The 20,397-nt window shown below is 41.9% G+C and overlaps 1 protein-coding gene across 1 annotated transcript in view; it reads right to left on the bottom strand.

Moving 5' to 3' along the window:
* Positions 1 to 20,397, bottom strand: part of CSMD2 (CUB and Sushi multiple domains 2) — a 286,785-nt gene that overhangs the window by 131,216 nt on the left and 135,172 nt on the right. The window contains exons 8-12 of the mRNA XM_082777291.1: positions 19,955 to 20,042; positions 18,641 to 18,765; positions 15,836 to 15,957; positions 9,862 to 9,965; positions 5,123 to 5,235 (exon numbers count right to left, since the gene is read on the bottom strand). Coding sequence (XP_082633417.1) covers positions 5,123 to 5,235; positions 9,862 to 9,965; positions 15,836 to 15,957; positions 18,641 to 18,765; positions 19,955 to 20,042 — 552 coding nt within the window. The remainder of the gene's footprint in view (positions 1 to 5,122; positions 5,236 to 9,861; positions 9,966 to 15,835; positions 15,958 to 18,640; positions 18,766 to 19,954; positions 20,043 to 20,397) is intronic.

Below are 20,397 nucleotides of genomic sequence, written 5' to 3' on the forward strand. Positions count from 1 at the left end.
AACCACACAAATATTAGCTCTAGTCAGAAAGACCCTTAAGAATATACTTAGCCTTACACACACAATTTCACACATATATTATCTTTGCTTAAACTAATGAAAGTTAATAGCGTTAGGTATGTATCCTTAATGAGCCACGACAAGGGAGTTCCTATTGTCTAGTTTTTCTACTTGATTCCAGCAATGAGGAAAAGAGATGAAGAGGAAGGGATAAAGCAAGAAGAAAGCCCCCTTTTTTTTTTGCCATGTCCCTCCTATCTAAGCCACTGTTGAAGGGCGAATACAGGAACTGAATCTACCAGGCTCATTAAAGCCCTGGGGCATGACATCAAATCTGTCCTGCTCGGGTTTAGATGAGACGTGCATACAAGTAAGGTGCCCCGGAGAATGGTTCAGGTCAACACACCATAAGCTAAAAGCCTTCACGTCTGTTGGCTCAGCAGCATTGCAGCAGGAGTGTTTGATGACATGAGTCAGTACATTTCACGGAAAAGCAGAGCAGGAAACAAACACTGCATTTACTGACAGACTTCAACACCGAGACTATTGGGAGGGGGATGTCAGGCGATGTAGAACCTAAGAAAAAAAACACACTATCAGTGAAAAATACCTGCAGGCACTACTAAGAAGGAAGGAAGGAAGGAAAGAAGGAGGCCTTGGTGCTCATGAGCATGGGGGCAGTATATCTGCCCAGGGCCTCTGCACCTCCTGCCACTGGGGTAAACATCTACATGTGTTTGTGTTAGAGACCTGATGGCTCAAATAGCAGTGGGATGAGCAAAGAAGGCATTGCCATAGGGCTGACAGAGGAATTTTCACATTCTTTTCACAGAGCAGCAAAGTTTTCTTGCAGAACAACAGAAAGAAGAGGAATGAGTTGGTTTTCTGGGCTTCTCAGTGCAACCCGAGAGCATTTCAGCAGGAAGGGGCCATGCTGAAAGCCAGGGAGCACAGCCCGAGCTTCAAAGCTGCCTCCAAACAGAGGCAGCAGAACCAGTCTCAGATTTGTGCGTTTTCCCCTAAGTCTCCCAGGATTAGGCAAATGGAGAGGTTATCCTTTCTCGTGATCTGACACACATACATGTGTACGAACACCTTGGTGTGCAGCTTATCTGCTGGCATCCATGCAGAGCTCTGTATTTACGTATAACGCACACAGACAAACAAACGTGGAAACCCGGCGAGTTCCTCTGGCCGAACGCCCCAGGCGGTACCGATCTGATTAAAACCAGGAAGGTCAGCGGCGGAAATCTTCAGACTTCAGCTCGGCAGAGCTTCTAAGCCTCTTAGCAGCATGGGGCTAAGTTTGAGCTCCAAAGCTAAGCTCTCCAGAGCCAAACACTTAGTCAGCATCTCAACACTAAATATTGTTTAATCATCCCCTGCCTGCAGCACGCTGGTTGTTCAGAACATAGACCTTAGTCAGCTCTACCCAGACTAACCCAATTCCAGCAGAAATCCAAGCTCTATTAGTGTCTTTGTGTGCCTGTAAATGTGGTCTTAATTTGAAATTATTGTTACTGTATATTAAAACTAAATAAAAAGTTAAATATAAGTTTAAAATCTGTTTTTGTTCTGCTTTTTCATGTTTTATTACTTCTCTTACCACAGAACTTTATATTATTGATTTTATTTTATACTATTGCTTGCAATAACCTCAAGCTCATCAGTGACAAACACATTTTTCCTCACATCTCCCCTGTGAGGAAAACCAAATATTTTCAGTCCATCGGGGAATATAACTGCAGAAGGATTACAGCTGAGACTTTCGAAAGTACCTAATCAATATAGGAGTCTGAATCCTGTTAAATGAACCCTAAATTTCTCAAGAACCTTTGAAAACATGATCGGAAGTAATTATTTATGGACAACCACTGTGAGGGGTTGACCTGGGGACTTTCAGAGAACCATTATGATGGCTGTGGAAACAGCAGCCTGCCCTAAGGGGAGGTATTCCCAGAAGAGGTTGCCTCAGATTAAAGAAAAGGGAGAAGACCCAGGGCCCCAGGAGGCTGTAAGCCTTCTCACAAGTCAAGCACTAAATTGCAGCATCAATCAGCTTGCTATAGTCGTGAAAAAGAAAAGACTTTTCCAGCAAAGTGGAGCTTAGTACAGATTTCTTCTGACAAGCACTGGAAGTCCAAAAACATTGCCCACTATTATGAGAGAATGTCTGTTTAAAAGGATAAACGGGGCTGCAGTTGAGACATAGAAGATTTAGAAGTAATCTTCATGAACATTAATGAGCCAGATCCTCAGCTGGTAAAGACTGACACAGCTTAATTGAAAATCAATGCTGTCACACCAATTTGCACCAGCTGAACACTTGTTCCAAAAACATCCAGTCTTGCAGTGCAGACATGGAAAAACCCGAACCCACAAACCTTATGCTTTGTATCCTCTTCCTGGTGCAAATATGTTCTCTCTTTACCCACAACTGCAGCAAAATGACTAGGTTGGTTCCCCCTTCCCAGGAACTCTATGCTAAAAATTTGATGGCATATTGCCCTCCTGAGCACATTCCTTCCAACAGGTCCTTAAATCTGTGCGTCAATAAGTCTCACAGGCGTAACCATTTCAGCACTAGCAACAAGCTTTATGACTGCATTACACTTACAAGGTACACTAAAACTTACATGTTTTAGGATGCATAGCTATTTAAACGTACTCTATAAACAATACTCTGTTCTTCTATTAAGCAGATTTTTGGTCTTGACTTTATATAGCTCCATTAGCTGTAATTTTCCTCTTGCAGTTAGGAAGAAGTGTGGCAATAAAATTGATACTGAAACTTGTTAGTAAGTTAGGTATAATTTCATAATGTATTTGGTAAGTACTAATTGCCTCTTACTTAAACAGCTCTTGCTTTGCAAGTCAAAGGATTTGCAAAAACTAAAGAATTTTATGGACAAGGATGATTTGAATTCAACATAACCTCAGGATAGGGCCAGCATGGGCCTTCAGCACAGAACTGTACTTCTTTTTTCTCATGCACAAACCCATCTTCCAAGGTTAAAAAGCTGCTGCATAAGAACTGTGAAGATACTCAGGAAAAGAGGAAAGAGCCTGCTCTCTGCCTGTTGCTCAGATCTGTTGGTCAAAGGACTGACACTCGCCAGGGACAGGTCCCTCCTCTCCTTTAGGGCTCACTGGGGCACAAAAGGGCCAGAGCACTCCTTTTTTTCCTCTAGAAGGTTCTGGACATAAACAACTACAGCAAAACCAGGCAGCAGCTGTGCAGATAAAGTTGATGAGTAGGGAAGGGAGAAGCACATTTGCCATTAGAAGCTCCATAAAACAGGATTCCAAAGCATGAATGACAACAGCAATCCCCAAAGCAACTGCTGAGGTCACAGGGACTAAACGGGGCTCAGCCTTGCTAGAGATGAAGCTCCCATAACATCGAAGCAACTCAGAAGAAGAAAAAGTCAACTTCCTTACAGATCCAAAGCTCCTAACAGCATAAGCTGAGTCTGTATATCATATGTGTTGGAACTTTATGTGCTGTGCTATAGGATAAATACAAGATTTATCAAGAAAATAGAAGAATAATGTCCACATTGCCCTTCGGATGAGATTAGCAAACCAGACAGAATCTCACAGCAGAGCTGGAGAGTGTTTTCACCCATCCACGGCTGGCAGGCAGGGGTACAGCAGTCTGTCCTGCCAGGCAGCCAACAATCAACTGCTGACAAATGTGGCAGGAGACAGACCTCACAGCTACTGCAAAAAGCATGTTTTCAGGCTTGTACAGTCACTAGGACTGAAATAGTACCATTAAGATACTCCCAAGACAAACAGCCTGGATTTCCCTTTTCTTCTTCCACTTCCATTTCATTTATCTACGTCTCTAATGACTTTCCTGCTGACCTGGCCTTGCAATGCTCTAACTACTCTAGCATCGTGACCCAATCCCCCTTTAAGGTACTGCTCAGCCTGCCTGGACACGCTGGCATTTGGTCCAACTAGGTTTTCTAGTAGGTCAAGTCCCTTCAGGCTCCTAACTCTTGTTACTTTAGCGTCAATCAGCAGCACTGCCATGGTCAGGTCCTGGACAGAACACAATATAACATTTCCCTGAAACACAGTAAGTACCAGGGAAACATTTTAAATATGAATGAATCCTAATGTGCATTTAGGGCCCTTGATAGAAACAGTTTTGATTTAAATGTTAATGCTGATGTCAGTGGGAGCTGCTGTTCCTCAGACCTTTCACAATCAGCCCCCATGTCTAGATAAAAATTTGTGTGCCTAGTTTTAGGTATCAGAGCCGAAAGAGTAAGCGATCCCTACTATCAGCAGGTTTTAGACAAAACTGAAAATGCTTTGAAAAGAGATTGAAGCTGACAACAAAAGCAAAAGGATGACGATGTGAGTGGAAGTGTTCCAGTGTGCCTGTGCTGGAGGAAAAAAGCTCCCCCCTGCAAGTGTGTGGCTATCGGACAGTAGAAGGGCAGCCAATTCTTCAGCCCAGTGCCTGAAGAGAAAGCTAACAACCCGATGTGCTCACACTGAGTGGGAACACCACACAAGAAAACCTAGAAACATCTCAAAACAGGGATCTAAAAAATGCTTTAACTAGAATCACCAGTCCCTTACACGAGTTAGAAATAAGGAATACTTTCCCATCACTTTCTCTAACTTTGCAAATACATATGACAGTGAGGATAGAAGTTAATGGCAGAGTTCAGCATCCCCATCCTAATGCATTTCAAGAGTTTCTTTTGAAAAATCCACAAATGAACTCTTATTGTATTTGTAATGCTAAAGATTAGTCAAAGTTTGAAGCAGTTCGTACCACTGATCTACTGGAACGAACCTTTGATTACTTGGTCTCATTTTCTTGCACAGTCTGTTGCAGATGCCATCGGTTTGCTGAAACTCACCAACTCTTTTTCCAACAAGGCAGATGAAACAGCAATGAAACATTAACCATCCAGTCTGCTTTCACAGAAAATAAATCACAAAAGCTGTTCTTAGTGAAGCAAAGCTTCAATTTTAAGGAAAAGTTTGCAGAGCTTCAGTACTTTGAGAAGCTCCTTTCTCACAAGCAACTAGGCCCATCTCATCTCATCTCTGATCTTTTTAAGAATAGGTAAATTCCAAGAGACACTTGGATTACCTTCATACGTTGCTTTGAATCCCAGCAAGTTACTGACACTGTCCGTCTGGAAGAGGAGCCACATCTGGTGCTGCGTGCTGACAATAAGATCGGGGACTGTGGTGCCTGTCAAGCTGGAAAAATAAATAAAAACATGTAAATAGTTTATATGCCTCCCGAAACTTAGCATTCCACCAAAATATAGGCCACTTATACCTCTGTTAGAGTAAAAACAGACAGAACAATGCCAGTATGATTAAGACCAACCCCAAAAGAAAACATTGTCCAAAATCCTGACAGATTTTTCAGGACAGATGAGCCTCTCAGTGTATTTCTGATTACTACCTATAACAATGAGTCTTATCACACTTGAGGGCCTGAAAGTTAGTATCACCACCACTATAAATAATTACAGTTTAGTACCACCACAATATATTTATCCAGCATCAATACTAGTATTTCCTTTCTCACTGAAGCAAAACATAAGCAAACAAATTCCCAGCAACCATACCAGTGACTGTATCCTCCTAACTTCTTTTACAGATATTTCCTGCTATTATCATAGAATCATAGAATCATAGAATATCCTGAGTTGGAAGGGACCCTTAAGGATCATCAAGTCCAACTCTCGACACCGCACAGGTCTACCCAAAAGTTCAGACCATGTGCCTAAGTTCACAGTCCAATCTCTTCTTAAATACAGACAATCTCTTCTTAAATTCAGACAATTTTACATATTATAAAATTTACTTTCAACAACACGCTCTCTATGCTTATTTCCTAATTGAGAAGTTTCCAGAGGGACCTTTAAAAAAAAAAAAGGCAAAAAAATCAACACCTTGAAGACAAGGCATGAACCTCAAATCTGTTGAATGTCCAGGGAGCCCTTGAAAAACACCAACTAATCCAGGCAGCATGGGATGATCGCGGCATCGCCAACCCTGCAAGGCTACTCCTAGGAAAGCTGAGGAGATTAAGAAAAATGTCACCAATCCATCTGTACTAATGAGGCATGTGTGGCTCATTCAGCCTTCGGGATTAATCACCTCGCTGTGGTTCAACACAGCTTCAGAGTTTTATCCCCACCCACACAGGCACCAGTGTAGGCACTTAGAGGCACAAATGCCCGCTCCGAGCACAGCTCCTTCCCTTCCCTCTGCTTCTGCAAACAGAGCACTGGTGCGTGGGAAGGGCTCATTACTAGAGGTGTACGAGTGGTATGTTGTCTGTCTCAGTGGCAGTGTTTAATGCTATTATACTATTTCTGCTATGGTATCATCTGTGATAAATGTGTAAATTACCCTAAGCTTAACTACTGTAAGTGGAGATATATATATATTTTTTCCCTGTAGTGTTTACTTAAATTTAAACACATGGATATGTGTAGACATGGCTTCTGCCCGGCATCGTGCTCAAGTACAACAGCAGCACCTGAAAGACTTCTTGATAAAACTGAACCCCAAGCTCTCAAGGAAGATTTACTGCAAACCAGTACTGCGAGGGAACAATCCCGGCAGCTGTGTGTTGATAGCATCCTGTGAATAAACGTAACTTGCAACCTCCAGGCATAATTATTACAATTCCCACTTTCCTGGGTAATCGGAGACAGGATGGCTGATCTGCCAATTACAGTTTGTTTAGAGTGAAGCAAAATGACTGCTTAAAGGGTTGTGCTACTTATTCTATTTGCTTAACACTCTTAAAACTGGCTACCCGCTGAGTGCCAGATTCTTTCAAATAGCCTTACAGGTATCATCATAACCGGGACCAATCATGCCATACAGATAAATCTCCTCCCAATCCCCAAAATTGTCTTACCAATCACGCATGCACTAAGGAGTGCTCTAACACCCAAAACTGGTCACCATTCAAGGCTTTGGCCATGGGATCTGGAGTGTGTTTTCCCCTGAAATTGAATCCATGTTTCCCAAGCCCATCAAATTCTCCCAGTTCCACCCCCACCTTTGCTTAGCTATTCCTTTGACCTGCATCAGAAATTTTACTGATCCTACAATGTTGGTAAATTAGGAAGCAATCTTTTCTTAATAACTGTTTTGCATCCAGGGAGTTTGATGGGGACTGGAAAAGATTCAGAAGTGTTATTGTTGATCCTTCTCAAGTTGTTTAAGCAACAGACAAGAACAAGAAACATACCAAGAGAAAAACCTTCAGAAAAGGTGTTTCAAAGGTTTTTGCATGCTTTCACATTCTACTTTAACAAGCTGAATGATTGATCTGGATGCTTGTTACTTTAGGGAATAAAATCCTCCCTGCGAGTCAGAAAGCTCAGCCTAACAATCTGTTGTGTTCTCTGAGATACGTTTTACAGGGATGAGAGTGAGACTGGAAACAAATGGTCCTTTATATCTCAGTTTGGGATAACGTCTGGTGCTATGAAAGTTGATTCAAATTTATTTCTTGATTTCAAAGTCTGCAGGACTGAGTTCTTCTTGAATAGCCAAGAATAAGTGAAGAGTAGTAAGAAAATTGGAACTCTTATCTTTAACAGGATTAGATTTCTACATGTTGATTCCTCCAAAGAAGCTACAGCTTGTATCCAGCGGATACACCTAGTGCGTGAATTTAGCTGACCTTAGGTTAAGAGAATAGCAAATGCTAAAAGAAATCATCCATGGACTTTCAACCACATTCATCACTAATGGAATATTTCTGTGGTCCTCACACCTCTTTCACATTTCGTTAGTTTCCAACTTATCCTCTCAGATTCAAAAGAAAAATGAACAAATTGTGTCAGCATTAGCTTCAACAATTTAATGGAAGGAGATCCCCTGCAGATGGGAGAAGATAGCACACACCTTGTGCAGGCAGGCAGAGATATTCCATATTTGCATTAGCAAGGTGTTGAGTCCCTAACACAAAGCGAGAAAACGTGGAATGATTAAAACAAAATCTACAAAAATCTTCACAGGCCTCGGGCAAACAAAAAAGGAAGGGAGTGAGAAATCATTGCGGCAAGTTATTATAAACTATTCCCTTGGCTGTAATTTGCACATTTGGACCAATCAGCTGTGAAATGTTCCGTGACACTTTAATTACAAACACTTTCACAATAATCAGACCTTACATTTATATATATTGCAGGTTAGAGTTTCTGACTTAAGTATCACTGCTGTTCGTGTCCTGAGAAGCATAGTAAGATGAAACGCAGCAACAGAGGTTTTGCAAAGACAAGCAAAAAAAGGTAAGTGAAAATGGAGTGGGAGGCCAATTCATGTGCTAAAACAAGTGAAAAGGAGAAATTAAAAAACACAGTATGAAAAATGCTTTATCAATTGGAAAGAGTAAAACTGCTTTGCTAGAGTAGCTTTTGGAGAGTTTTGTGTTACACTTTTTTATTTTTTTAATCAGATAGAAAATCAGGGAGTCTTTCAAGTTAAGACACTAAAGCTGGTTGCCGGTAGCCCTGGTTCCTTCCCACTGCCCCGTTTACCACTTCTAATGCTCCTTCTGAAAGTCCTGGTGGCTTTTCCCTGCTTCCCTGCCCTTGCAAGTGCCCTCAAGACATTTAAGACTTCGACAAACACCGCTGGCTTACAGCTATACTCAATGGAAGCACACACTGCTATGAAAAGTGGTTGGCCCTGATCACAGACGAGGGGCACGACCATAGAGCCACGCAGTATTTTGCTTTGATGCTTCAGAAGAGCTATAGCAGTCATTGTTTCTTCAGTAAAGTGGATTTGAGCGATACACAATTATCACAATTAGAGTTGAGCACACTGCATATGTAAAAACTAAAATCCAGAGAGACGTGAAAGTCCGAGGGGTATGCACACTTCCACCCTGTCAGATCCGTGAGGTCCTGATGCAGAGCAGAGGCTTTCCTCAGAGCAGCCAAGTGCTCTCACCAACCTCAACACTCTGCCTAAACAGCAGGTACCAGAAATTGATGCTGACACACTGCAAACACCGGGGTCAGGGAAAACCCTTGCCTTCAATCTATAAACCCACAAGCTGATTGGTATTCGTCTGACTGACACATTCCTTCCAACTGAAACCCAAATCCTTGCCAGTTATTAAGCACTGAGCAAGCAGGATGTCAAATGTTGCTACAGAGCCTATTTCACTTCTATTTCTCTATGTTACCCTTACTATAACGAAGAATTTCATCTTCAAATCTAAAAACAATACACTGAAGCTGTATCAATTCTTTATTTTAAAAACTGGCAACATCAGAAATTTCTTCCCATCCTTCAGCATGGCTGCAGTGGCCCTTTTCTGGTCAGTTTTCCCTTTGTAATTGCATAAAATTGGAGGAAAAAAAAAACAAAAACACAAACAACAACAACAATAAAAAACACATGTAGATGGGAAACACAAAGATGTGAAGGCCTGGAAGGAAAGAAGGACCATCTACAACATCTCATCTACTGAGAAAGCCTCCACAAAACACCACATCTGCAAACTAAAGGATGTAAATTGGAGGTTTGCATATCACTACATCCAAATTTTAATCCTGTTCACTCAGCTCCCTGGACAGCCTCAGCCTCTAAGGGATCCTGACAAAGGCAAGTCAAGAAACAGAAGCAAAGAAGTAAAAAGCCCTTCTGTCAGCTGAAGCTGAAGAGAACATGATGAGAGAAGAAAACACCGAGAACAGTCAGCTCCACCAAAAATGAGAAACTGCTTATGAGACAGAACCAGCAAGCAGACTGGGACTCCATCGAAGCAATAAATAAATTTCATCAGGCAGAACTTAGACGTGGATTTCTCACGGTGACAAAGGACATGCTACTTACACGTAAAGCACAGATTTCTGGTCTCCAACTTGTCCTCCATCACCAACTGTCAGAGTGTCATATCCTCTTTCTAGTTCAAATTCTTCAAAGGTGAGTTTGATAACCTGGCAAAGACGGAGCATGTTAATACAAATCAACTGCCAAGGCAGCCAGCAGAGCCTCCTGTCTCGTTCATTTACCTGCTTGCCTACTGAGGAGCAATTTGTACAAGCGTTAGTATCTTCAGGACAGCATCAAAAGCGACCACCCTCCCTTTTTATAGCACTGTGGCACTTCTTTCCAGATGATACTGAAGTTACCTCTTACCTCTGCTTAATCTATTGATTTTTGAGATGACTTTATTGATAAAGATAGGTGTGGTGTGATTTCAGCATGTTTTTTTCATCAGGTATCACTACCACTTCTTTTACAGGCCCGAGATTATGGTGATACATTTGAACGTGCATATAAGCACCACAGTTTTTATGGTGTAATAAACATTTTCTTTTTGGTCTTTGTCAGTCAGAAAATTCACCTGGTTCTCAGAAGCTTCTCGCAGACTCAGAAAGATTTTATGGTGCGCCCAGGATCATGCCCAGGCAGCTTCTGAATATCTCTGTGGTGGGAGTCCCCACTATCTCCCCCCTGGGCAGCCCTCTCCTGTGTTTTTCTCCTGCTCTGTCACACCCTTCCACCCCCACTACAAGGCACTGACTGGGTTTACGTAGCCTTCACGCACCGTTCAGGAGCAGAGGTCCCACTGAAGTCAAGAGCTTTGTGTTCCAAGTCTCTTAGCTGCTTGTGAAAATCTTTTATTTGCAAATAACTGAAAATCATATTCTGACTCAGGAGACCAAGGCCCTTAATCCAGCATGGGCCAGGGTAAACAAGCAGAAAAGGAAGAGAGCTGAATTTACAGAATTGCTTTACATTCACAGTACATCCATTTAGCAATGGATATCAAAAAAAAGATAAAAATCTTTGTTTGGTAACTTCTGGTAGCATCTTCTGCAAACACTTGGGCACATGTGCAAAAATCATAGGGGGATTAAAAAAAAACCACCGTGGACCAAAAGCAACATTTAATGGTATTCTGTGAAATATGAGGATGCCTCTGCAGTCTCTCCAAGGCTTGCATGTCCTCTCTAGGAAGATGACAACCTTCTTCTGTCAAAAGCTACTCAATTTAAACCACAAAGTGGTCAGTCAGGTGTTGAATGGCATCAAAGTTCTTTAAAAATAATGGGTGCACATACAGCTCAGACTGACCTGTCATATGCTACCATCCTCTACATACAAATGCAATTATTTTTTAAATGTATTTAAAAAAAAAAAAGATCAAGTTCAAACTTTTACGCATGACATTGTGAAAAAAGGGCATTACCCAAAAGTAAGAGGATCTTGAAACAGTAGCCTGAGAGATACTTCACAGAAGTTTGGAGCCATTCATTTTAGTCAGTAGTACCAAAAATATTAACCTGTGCAGATTATTATTAAACCATGTAATGATGGAATAATGTAATTAATACAAAGAACACACTGCTGTAAAACAGCACACGTCATTAGTTAAACCACTCGTTCAAGTAAGCTGCATTCTAAGGAGTCTGACCCTAATTAAATAACTAATTACAGTCTAGTATATTGAAGACTGTAACCTTGTGGCACAGGAACAGGATGCTGAATACAATATTTATTCATCCATTTTCCTATTTTTCTATTTGGGCTATAGGCTGAAAATTATTTAATGATTCATTAAACAACAAGAGACCTACCAGCACATACAAACACACAAATGACACAAAACCTCAATTTTAAGCTATTGAAGTGACAGGAAGCAATTAGCAAAGTTGAGAAAATAGGCTTCAATATGACACCTGATTCTAAGGCTTCACACACTGCAAAGCGATTTGAAGTGCAGTCACATTCATAGGAAAAAAAAAACACCCGTTCTCGCCACGGAGTACAGCACCTCTTGCAGTTATATTCAGATGCTTTACAAGCACACATTACTCATCTCCCTCCCGTTCTCCCCCGTCTCGAGCATCTATCTTCAGAGGGGATGAATCATCCCCCGGAGGGGCCCATCTCTCTCCACTGATGACACGGGAAGCTTGGACAGAGCTGTGTTTGGCTAGTGAGACTCCAGGTGAGAATAACCACAGGAGAAATATCAACCAGTGACATCTGGTATGTCAAGAAGGTTCAGAAATAGTTTTGATGCAAATGCACCAATTACCATATGCATTTCTCAGCTCCCGAGCGACTTATTTTTCCAGTGCGGTTGAAATTAATTCCCGTGGCACCAGGGACCAGCAAAAAAAAGAAATCTATAAGCTCTCAATACTCCCCCAAATAGCTTTAATATGTCATCCTCTGTATAGGAAATAATTCCGAGTTGTCAACTGAAGAGCACTATGCCCTTAATACTGCTTATGGAGGTTTCTGAGCAAACTTCGAGGGGATTATGTACCTCAGTGAATCTGGCTCACAGTTCTTTTCCAAATATAGAACAGATGACTTGCAAATGAGTTCTAAATTCAGCTCAGTGGTTTTCCCATCGCTCATATTAAAAGCTTCATATAACAGGACCTGATCCAAAGATCACTCGAGTCAATGAAAAGATTACCACTGACTTCAGCAGGCTTCAGCCCAGGCCCATAATGCTTTAATCTTCAAAGTATTTTACAGGCATTTTAATTAATTCATCTTCAATTCCTCCCTCACCCATGCTGGGGAATGTGCAACGATGATATCATCCCCTTTGCACAAAAGCAACATGAGTCAGGGAGGTGAATTCTCTAATTTAGCAACATGTTTCTAACACGGGCCATCATTTAAGGGTTCTACATGCCCAGGTATGTTCCGGAGCAGCACTTGTTGACTTGTGGTTATGAACACCAGACACTGATCTGGCATTAAAACTTAAATAGCAGCAACTCCCAGTGCTGCACTGGAGCACACACTTGTTGGGACACTGTGAGTGGCTGCATTAGCACACACAGCCAGCACCAGGGGCTGCTTTCTGGACAACAGGAACTGTCTGTGCCCGTGAATCCACTTGCCATTTTGTACATTCACCACTCAGATGCTGTCCTGTCTGCACAGCTTTGGTTCCCGGAGCTTTGATGAATAGTAGAATATATTACATAGAAAATAGCAGAAAACTCTTAGGCACTGGATTCATTTTAATTGCTTCCCATCTTCCTGAGGGGTGCCAGAAGGAAGCTGCGCCTTGCCTTGGCTCCCACGGCCATGCAGAGCCCTCTCTGCCATTCAGACAGAGGAAAGGCATCGGGCTGCAGTTCTGAACTACAGCTCAAAGTAACTCAAGCAGGCAACACACGGTGCAAAGAAATAAGCATGCACAGCAGTGGCTTTCCCAAAACAATTAGTGCATTGCTCTCAGTCCTCTGTGCTTCAAAGAGATGCAGAGTTTTCCCCTACCTGTAAATTACACTTCCAGGATGAAACATTCGAAAAAAGAGAAACTCTCCCAGAAACCCTTCATAAACTGATGTTGCTAATTAACTGTTTATCACTTCAAAGAAAAAGAAAATGGCAGCCTTTTTACAGACAGCGAGTATGAACTGCTGATTTGACCAGCCTATCCTTATTTCAGTTGTGCCCAGTTGTGCTACAGCTCTGCAGTATATGATGCTGCAGCCCATGTAGCATAACTAAGATTTTGCTGTTAAACCTCTGTTCTACATTAAGTATTGAAATGGATTTTGCCAATTTCAGCTCACTTCATAATTTATGAAAGCTAAGGATCAGGACTTGCAGATTTTGTTTTCTAATCAACAGTTTATAATAAAGGTTTAAAAGATGAGGAAGAACCTAAACAGAGGAAGAGGAGAAACTTTCTCTAAGTAGGAACCCAGAAGACCAATTTTTTTAAAAATGAGAGTCTGCCCTGGAAGCTTACAAAAGCTTATCCTATCACACTACTAGGAAGCAAAAAAGGTTGTTTCCTACTGTCTCGGCTAGGCAGAAAGGCCAGAAAATAAACAGATCTGAACATGAAAGTCCAATTATTCAACTCTAAAGCAACACAAAAAAAGGTCAATAATATAGTGGCCGTGGCACGTAAGCATCCAGATGTTTGATTGCCATTTCCTTCTTCCTAAACTGTAGTGGGAAGCCCAGACCAAAGTGTTAGCCTGTGTAAAGCCCAGGGCACATCCAAGGCGAGCTCATTACAATTTCTTCTTAGAAACAGAGGACTATTTTATTTGCAAAACTGGGATTTTGCTGATCTTTGAAAGACAAAGACGTACAAAAGGAAAGATATACATAATACATACCAGCGCCTAAGCAGCTGATGTATCCAACAGCCTGTCCATGTGCAGGCAGCATATACCCGAGGGTCTGCAGGCCCCCGGCTGAGAAGCCCAGCTGACACTTGAGCAGTAATGGCTGTTGTTACATGTGGTCTGTTCTCTGCTCGCACATTACCCTGATGAAGGAGAACCTCCTGAGTCTGATTAACCAGTAAATCACTCCTAATAAATCAGCACTGAAAAAAATATCCTGATTCCACACTCCAGTTTCCCAGAATTTGGGTCATCACCAGGCTCCCATGCAGCCAAAGCAAAATATCCGCTGGATGAAGTGACCAGCTAATGACAGCCCTTTAAATACAAACTCATTCTGAAATTGGAATGTAGGAATACTCCTCATTAAAATCATAATCCACCAGTGATCTGTACTTATTAAAGGCTTGAATTGATGTCAATGGGGAAGGAGAAACACAACTCAACAGGGCTCTTCAGCCAGCCCCAGCTCTAGCTGCCCTGCCGCAGCAGGTGCTCCAGAGGGAGGTGAAGCACGGGAGATGAGAGCACAAGATGCCATCTCATCAGAGGTAGCAAGCAAATGCAACTGTGGATGGTTGCCAGCATTTCTACAGACTGGAACAATTTCTTGTGAAAGATGAGATGCTGGGATACTAACATGTTTGTGAAATGACTTCCTTGGATGAGCAGCAGAAGGCAGAGCGCCAAAATGCAAGGCTGTCTGGTGGTAAGGACCAAGAAATAATTGACTGGATAAGCATGAGCTCAGTGCCTTGGAATGCAAGGTTTGCTCCCAAACTAATGAAGATTATATTAGGAGGAACCCAGGCACTGAAAAGAATGAAACCTGTCTTCAGCAGAAGCACTGAATGATACCTCAGGGTATTTTGAGCTACAACACAGCAACAAAGTCATTTTTGTTCTTATGTTCCCATACAGATCTGGAGAGGAACAGGCTGAGTTTGTAGGGCAGCACTAAGAGGTAAGAGGCACTGAGGATGGTTCTCCCTGTGACAGGAAAATGAGAAAGGCTTCATCTTACGAAGACAAAAGCAGTTAGGACTTGTACTGATCAGTGACAAAGGATTTGAACCCTTCCAAACTGCATATGCAGACTAACGGAGAAAAAATCATCCCCAACTTCCAACGTTCTAAACATCAGCAAACACAAAAAGGACTTGTTCATAAACTTAAAAAAAAAAAAAAAAAAAAAAGAAAAAAGAAAAAACAGCATTGAAGAGAAATCCTCCCTCCCTCATTTGCTCTTGGCCCTTTGTGGGCTGAAATCCCTGTTGGTTAGGGGCCAGCTATCAGCCAAAGGGAAGTGAAAAATCAGAATTCCTGGCACAGCATTTCTGCCCCAACTGAGCACTGGTTTAGCAAGATGCTTTGCTACACTGTTGGGCGTTTCACCACCATTCACGCCACGCTATCAAAGAGGTTTCGATTAAAAATAATTACGTACACTTTTAATTACATCCTTTAATAAAATGAATTTTCAGCAGAGACAGAATATGACAGGACACGGTCTTTAAAGACAGTTGAGAAATGCATGAGAAGTCTCTGGGAGAAGGGTGTGACTTCAGAAACAGAAACCTGAAGGGCTAAATATCAGAGACTAGTCCTGTGGAACCCTAGCTACACACTATTTCAACTAAGGCAATAAAACAGTGACATGAGAACGTATCTCCAAGACCTACCTTGGCTGGATTGAGTGCCGTGATGACCCACACGCAGTAAGCATTGTTATCGTATTGGACAGGGTAGTTGGGAGAAGTTATCACACCGCTGGGACCACGAAGGTACATATCACACATCCTTGCTGTGAAAAAGAAAACAAGACAGATGTGGGAGTGAGGTCTGTTAGCTCTGGGATGAATACGGAGTTCTTTGTTTGGAGACGAGAGAGAAATAGTGATGCATACTGTATGAAGGCAGGGGAGAATTAAAAATTGCTGCTCTGTGTTGTTTTCTCTAGCCAAAACACTCATCTTCTTCCATGCAACATCAGAGACAAAGGATTTATCTAGGATGATTGGATGAGTGGGGTGTTTCCAGAGGCAATCAGATGGACCGCCAGACCAACCAACAGCCCATTTTCTAGCTCTCACACTGATTTAGTATTTGCTTACTGCGTTGAAGTACTCAGAGAAATACTTTCATGTCCAGGACAATGAAAGCAACTACATGGAAGATGCCAGGTAAGACACGGATCCTTTTTAATGTCCCAGGAAGGTCATATTTCCTTTCTTCATTGCAGATCTAAAAAACTACTGCACATCAAGTATTTATTAGGTGAGGGCTGACTTCGTTCTGCTACAACTGTGGACTCAAAGAATGAAGATGGCAGCTCAACTTCACATCTTAAAAACATCTTAGGTAAAGTGGAAGCTGAAAAGCACTTAAGGGGGAAATGTTTGCCTGTAGTGTTCCTTTGATGTGATATTTAATCAGAAAATGTAAAGAACAGCATCCTTGTTTTGTAACTGCCTCTGCTGTTGTGATGGATCCTCAAAATTAATCTATCTGAAATTTCAAAGGAGTCCTATTTGCAAGTGTGGTTTCTGCAGGGCTTTTTTTTTTTTTTTTTTTTTCTACCCCTAAACAGCAGTCAAGCATGGAAAATGGTCTCATAGCCAAACTGACCGCACAGCAGGGCTGCATTCCTGCTGCCCTGTGCGACCCCGTTCCTGGAGCCTGCTACATCTACCCAGTCTCACCTGACAGTAAAAGTTAAGGCCTGCTATTCCCACCTTAAAAGTGGGCAACAGGGCCACAAAGGGACTAAGGAACTCTTCCTTGCACCCAGAGGGAGTCTGCTGCAGATAAGGAAGCTAAAATTCCCTCTCTGAACACAGTGGCAAGATGCTTCATTACCAGGTGTTACAAACTGCTCCAGTCCAGTGGCTTTAGAGCTGGCTGGTCAGGCACCCTGCAAGCTGAAAGAAACTCACCACATGATAACAAAATGGAAACAGAAAATGTGGTTTAAAACCGAGATAAAAAGCAAATGGAAAACTTTGAAAACTAAAAAAAAAAAAAGGAAGTTAGTGGTAAAATTTTTTTTTAAGTTGATTCACAGAATCGCAATAATGCAGGCAAATCCTTTCTTATCTCTTGCAAGAGGACACCATAAATTTCCTTTATAGTGTCACATATTTATGCCAAATATCCTCTTACACTGATTCAATTTATTCTAGGCTTGTTTCAAGAATTAGATGGGATTCCAAAGCCTTGAAAACCTCTGCAGATGAAATTAAAGAGAAAAAGAACTGAAAAAAATACCAATTTATGACTTTAAGAGCTTTAGAGGGATTTAATTAAAAATATTACAAGTTGTTCATTATTAGCATTACAAATAGCACAATTATGCATGCCACTTTTTATAGAGAGAGAGGATAGAGAGAAAGAAAACAAAATGGCCAAGGGCAAAATGGACATTAGTTTTCATTTTTACGCTGAAAGAAAACTGCTTTTGCTGATATCTCATGGCTGGGCCACAAGATAATCGGGCTGCTGCTAGCTTCCAAACCTTCACCTCATCCCCCCTCTCCTCCTTATCCTTTAAAAAGGAATAATCTGGAGTGGAGAACAAAAAGGGACATAGCATTGCTGAGAGGTGTGGACATAGCACACAGGTATGAAGGACACAAATAATCCATCAGCTGCAGAGCAAGTAGCTTATGAAGCTCCACAGTTAATAGTTTTATCGTGTACAGGAACAGGTGTTTGTCTTAAAACCTGATTTTTTGGTATCAAAAAGTTGCATGAGAATCAAGTGAAGGTTTCTTTCTCAGGCATGAGCTGAAAAGATCGAAAATTTGAAGCCGTGTTACTCTCTGCATACCCGGAAAACAAGAATCCCCACTAGAAAAGAATAAAGATCCTATTGACTTTTGAGAGTGAACGAGCAAGACCAAACTCCTATTTCCAAGAAAACAAAGGAACCCAGTGCAGCACAGAAGAAACAGCAGTACCGAGCTGAATTTTTCCAACAGGCTGAGAGCACTGCCAGGTTGCTCTTCTAGCTGCACCTCTTGCCTGAGTGAGGGTGCTGAAAACAGATCTGCACCAAGCGCCACACAGCAGGCTGAGGATAAGACCCAGCTGAAATCAAAAGAACCAACTTAATACAGCTTATAAACATCCAACACTCAGCGAGAGGCTTGAACCTGTTCTAGGACTGCCTAACAATCGATTTGACTTTTAAAAAGAAGGGAAGACCGAACCAAAAAGAAGAGAAAGAACAAAGGGGGTGTAGCAAGGTGTCTCTGGGAGGAACCAGAGATGGTCTTCCACGGGGTAGGTGGGAGCTGCCAGCCTAGAAATATCCACTTACAGTGCTCTGCTCCTTGGAACAGCATTTATCAAAAGAAAAAGGCAACAAGCAGCAACCAAGTGCAGACAAACTTGAGGACGGAATGAGCGATGCATGAATAGGGCATAAAGGAGATGGATTTTCTCATTAGTCCGACTAACTTGGTAAAAAACGTTCGTCTTCTCACCTCTGCACACAGGCCTGTGGTCACTCCATGCAACAATCATGTCGCTCACTCTCTTACAGGTGATGCTTTTGGACCCTTGTAAATCATAGCCCTCGTTACAGGTGAACTGGATGCTGGAGCCCAACCTAGCAGACAGAACAGAAGGTGAAGTTAGCAACCGAGAAGCTTCTGCCGCAACGGGTTTGTCACTTGCTTTTTTATTATCCCAGTGATTCTCCAAATTGTGAACAGAGAGAGTGTACTGGCCCTCCAGGCAACAGCAGAAATGAATGAGGGGCAGGCTTTTGCCTCATTCATTTGCTTATGCTGGGCACTGTTTGCCTGAGGTGGTGACAGTCCCCGAACAGATTTGAGTCTTTCAATGCAACTTCAGGGGGAGGTTTTTTCAGTTCGGGAGCACAGACTCCGTCCCAAGAGATGACATGCTCAGCATTCTTATAAAGAAAAAAAATTTCATCTACTACTGAAAGATTTCTTCTGTATTCTATCACTTTGGATTCAGATCCTTTGCTGGTTAAAGCCAGTCCTATCTTACTCACTGAAGTGACACGATGCCGGTTTCCAGCAGCTGAGAATTTATCCCATGGCATTTAGGGACTCTGTTGGGAATTGCCTTTCCTCCACCCTCATTCCCCCCTCCTCCAATACATTTTCTGGACTTCAGGAGAATTTGATAGACTCAGGTTAAATTGAAAGACATTTTTAGTGAACAAAACAGCTATCGACAGCAAAATAAGATTAAATATTGATTCCCCATTGCTAACAGCAGGCTGATTCATTCCTACGCTCTTTAAATGAACGCTAGCAAGTACAAGGGAGTAACAGCATTGTTTTAAACTCTATAAGAAAACAATTATCCAGCACCACATTTACTTATTGACAAGGAACTGTACCAGTGCTTTGGGAAGACACCTGAAATTCACTGGGGGCAGGGGCATGCTGTGACTTAAGCTAGTTTTAGAAGCGATGCTGTTGCTGTTTAAGACAGCTCTTTCTGCACTTCATTGGAAAGGGGAATGACAACAAACATGGATAATACAAGCCTGGCCAGATGCCCATTTTTTGAAAGGAGAAATATTCCCAAAGAACTCATTACAGATCATCACCCAGGACATGGTCTCTCACACACACGTGCACTTCTACACACATTTGTTCTTCTACATCACTAGGCTCAGCAAGCTTTCAGACAGAGCACATTTAGATGTGTGCAGATGGTCTCTAACAACAGACTACGTAACGTCAAGGAGCACACACGATGGTTATAAACTATAGCTTTGCAGCATGCAGAAACACAAACATAAAAAAGGTTCTTACCTAAAATCGTTGCCTATTCTTTTGCCTCTCTCTGGAATCCCAGGGTCTGGACACATATTATGTCCCTGGGACACACCAACCTGAGTTACTACAAAGCAAAAACAGCACATACAGAGACAGAATAGCAAAAGAAACATTCTTTCATCAACTGTCTTGGTGGATGTGGAGAGAAAAATGGCAATTGGTAGCTTGAAAAACCTGAATGTATTCCATTTTGCTTAGAAAAAACAGCTTTGGAAACAAGTTTAACTGGAATCATTTCAGCTCGGTTTAGACACCAAAGTGTTTTCTAGGAAGTGCCAGCTAGGAACACAGTTTTCCCCCTGTTCTGCTATAGAAGTACCTCTGAAAAGAGATTTTTCGTTCTGCAAAATTACACCAATTAAACAGCCCATTTCCGAAGCCTGTGATTAAAACGGCCACCTGTGACACGACAAGGTGAC

Source organism: Aythya marila (genome assembly GCF_965140915.1).
Source record: "Aythya marila genome assembly, chromosome: 22".
Taxonomy (NCBI): Eukaryota; Metazoa; Chordata; class Aves; order Anseriformes; family Anatidae; genus Aythya; species Aythya marila.